At 41.2% G+C, this 2,816-nt stretch overlaps 1 protein-coding gene across 1 annotated transcript in view; it reads left to right on the top strand.

The window, feature by feature from the left end:
* The first annotated feature begins 47 nt into the window (after window positions 1-47).
* Window positions 48-2,816, top strand: part of LOC104547259 (carbonic anhydrase 3-like) — a 15,470-nt gene continuing 12,701 nt past the window's right edge. The window contains exons 1-2 of the mRNA XM_010192876.1: window positions 48-177; window positions 1,073-1,270. Of these exons, the coding sequence (XP_010191178.1) occupies window positions 132-177; window positions 1,073-1,270 (244 nt within the window). The 5' untranslated portion in view covers window positions 48-131. The remainder of the gene's footprint in view (window positions 178-1,072; window positions 1,271-2,816) is intronic.

Below are 2,816 nucleotides of genomic sequence, written 5' to 3'. Positions count from 1 at the left end.
CCCTGCCGTCCCTCCCGGCAGTACGCCGGCGGGGACGGGCATGGAGTTGGCGGGAGTCTATAAAAAGCCACCGTGAGACGAAGCCACGGTCCTTGCCAGAGCCGCGGCAGGGACAGCGCGGCAGGGACACCATGATCAACCCCAACTACTACCCGTGGGGCTACGACGGCGACGACGGTGAGTGGGGGCGCGGGGCCGGCTCCGCTGTGGCTCAGGAAGCGGGTCTGGGAGCAAAACCCAAGCGAAGCGGGAGGCCCCGCTTCCCGAGAGTACGTGCAGAGAGGGAACGTGGGCTCCAGGCCCGCCTGGGGCTGCACAGCGGTGGCCTGGCCAGTTGGTCGCCACTCGCCTGTGTGGAAGAGGCGAAGCTGGAGGAAGGAGATGCTGTGACAGAAGTCTCTGAATAAATAAATAAAGTAGTTTTTGTATTGTTAATATAGTTTAAAATTCAACATAGCTTTATAATCTAGCTTTAGGGTTACCTTGGCACAGGAGGAGCAGTGCTGGTCTGCCGTGTGGCCGTGGTCCCTCCTGGGGTGTCCTGGTCCCACTCTCCTCCGCTGCAGGAAGAACAGCACGGCCTCACTCAGGCTTTTTCCACATGAAGCTCTTCATAAAACCATGATGATAATTCGATCTGTGTTTCAAATCTCTGTGTTCTTCAGATATCAGTGGCCTTTCCTCTCTCCAGATGGTGCCAGTACTGAATCATTTCAGTATATCCCATCATATTTCTAGCCACTGCTGGACTTGGAGTATATACTTCCAGTTTCCTTCCTTGGTGTACTGTCTGTCTCCTAATAAGTGAAGTCCTGAGGTTGCCATGAGAGTTTAGGTTCAGCTTAATGACTTACAGTATCCAGTATTCCAGCTAGAATAATCTAATTGCTTTTTATACAGTGCAACTCTTGACAGGGTGTGACTAACAACCAGGTGATTAGTAACTTACTTATTAATACCTTTAATTTATGTTCACTAGCTAAGCAAAGCCAAGCTTGTATTTATTGTAACACAAGTATAATTCGTACCTAGCTGGAAAATGTTTTCATGATACTTCTCTGTATTTTTTTAGGGCCAGAACAATGGCATAAAAATTACCCAAATGCCAAAGGACGCCATCAGTCACCTATTGAAATCAACAACAAAGAAGTGCATTATGATCGCTCCCTGCTACCATGGTTTGCTAGTTATGATCCTGGTGCAGCTAAGACCATCCTCAATAATGGGAAAACCTGCAGAGTTGTATTTGATGATTCTTTCGATAGATCAGGTTAGTTTTGTTTTCATCTCAAGCTGTCATTATATACAAATGACTGTTTCTCAAGTTGCTTGAAAGACAGAGTGTGCTCTGAATGCTCATGGCTAAAGGTCTCTATGTACTGCCTGCATGTGGCATACAGGTTTCTCTGACTCCACTACCCTGTACAACTGGTGGAGAATGCCTATGACTACTTTTGAAGTCCATAGATAAAATCCTAGGGGATGGAGGGAACTGCAAAGAAGCTTGGTGCAGGATGAATTGAAGTGTAAGGTAAATTTCTGCTCCTGCAAAAGCCATTCAGTTGTGTTGCTTTCCAGGAGCATGGACTTTAGGCTTTGTCTATAAAGACTGTATTTCTCTGTTCAAGGCTATTTGAGATGCCCAGCAGAACACCCTTCACTGTGTATATGGCTGAAGGTACAATATTTGAAAATGGTACCCATATAATTTCTGATAAACTAAGTAATGAACCAGATGTTGCCACAAAGTCATGGTATTTAATCAGCTAAAACTCCCTTTGGCATTCTTGAGATTTTGTCTTAATGAGGATTATAGGGCTGAGAAATCCCAGTGTTTCAGCTTTAACGTCCAAAATCTTTTATCCATTCGTAATTATGACAACATGCCATGTGTCGCTTATATAATGCATAGCTTTTAAGAGTTAGTGGGGTTATATACTTTGAAGAGATATGCCTGTTCTTTTTAACAGGTGCTAGAAATATTTAGTTAATGTTGGCAGAACCACTGATGTTTCGTTTAATACTGTTGGCTATATTTCAAAGGAAAAAACATTTCTGAAAGAAGTATGAAATTGCATAAGTACTGAGATAAAAAGGAAAAATCAAATGCATTGCTCAGTCTTTATTCCTGTATCAAGGTCAACAGAATTGTGTTAGTATTTATAGTACATGGGATGGTAAGAAAAGGAAAAATAAATGTCAATTTCTGTAAAATATTGTGAAGTCTGTCTTCCACGGAGTACAGGCTTATTTCTTAACAGTATTAAAAGTTCTAATATCTATTACAATATAACTAGGATTGACAGCTATAATTACCAGAAGGAATTTTACTAATAGGTTGATTGATCTTAAATATCTATGGGCATGGATTTAATGTAATGAAATTTTTATGAGTGAGTTGGGTTTCGTGAAAACTGAAGATGAAAATATTTCTAAGCTGGACTAGTTAAAACACTATCAAAACTCACAGATTACTATGCAGTCAAATTTAATTACTTTTTTAGCAAAGTGGGAATATTTATTATTTGAATAAAGATATTATTAGTGTCAGATAACAAGATACATCAGTAAAGAGACACAGCTGTGGCATATGAAAAGACCTCCATGACCATTACTTACGATTTTTTACCATCTCTGTTATTTGAACAGCATCAAATAGATCAATGTTGCATCTTTGGCATAAATGCCAAAGTAATTAATGTTATAATTACTCAGGTCTTGCTTGGGAAGGAGTATTCAGGCACAACAGTCTACAGCATGGATGCAGCACTGTGGCCACAAAAAGCAGAAAGTTTTGGAATGATCTGGGTTTTTTT

This window comes from Mesitornis unicolor, unplaced genomic scaffold (genome assembly GCF_000695765.1).
Source record: "Mesitornis unicolor isolate BGI_N332 unplaced genomic scaffold, ASM69576v1 scaffold1891, whole genome shotgun sequence".
NCBI classification, from domain to species: domain Eukaryota; kingdom Metazoa; phylum Chordata; class Aves; order Mesitornithiformes; family Mesitornithidae; genus Mesitornis; species Mesitornis unicolor.
The sequence above is the reverse complement of the archived record's forward strand: the minus strand, read 5'-3'. Positions and strand labels throughout refer to the sequence as shown.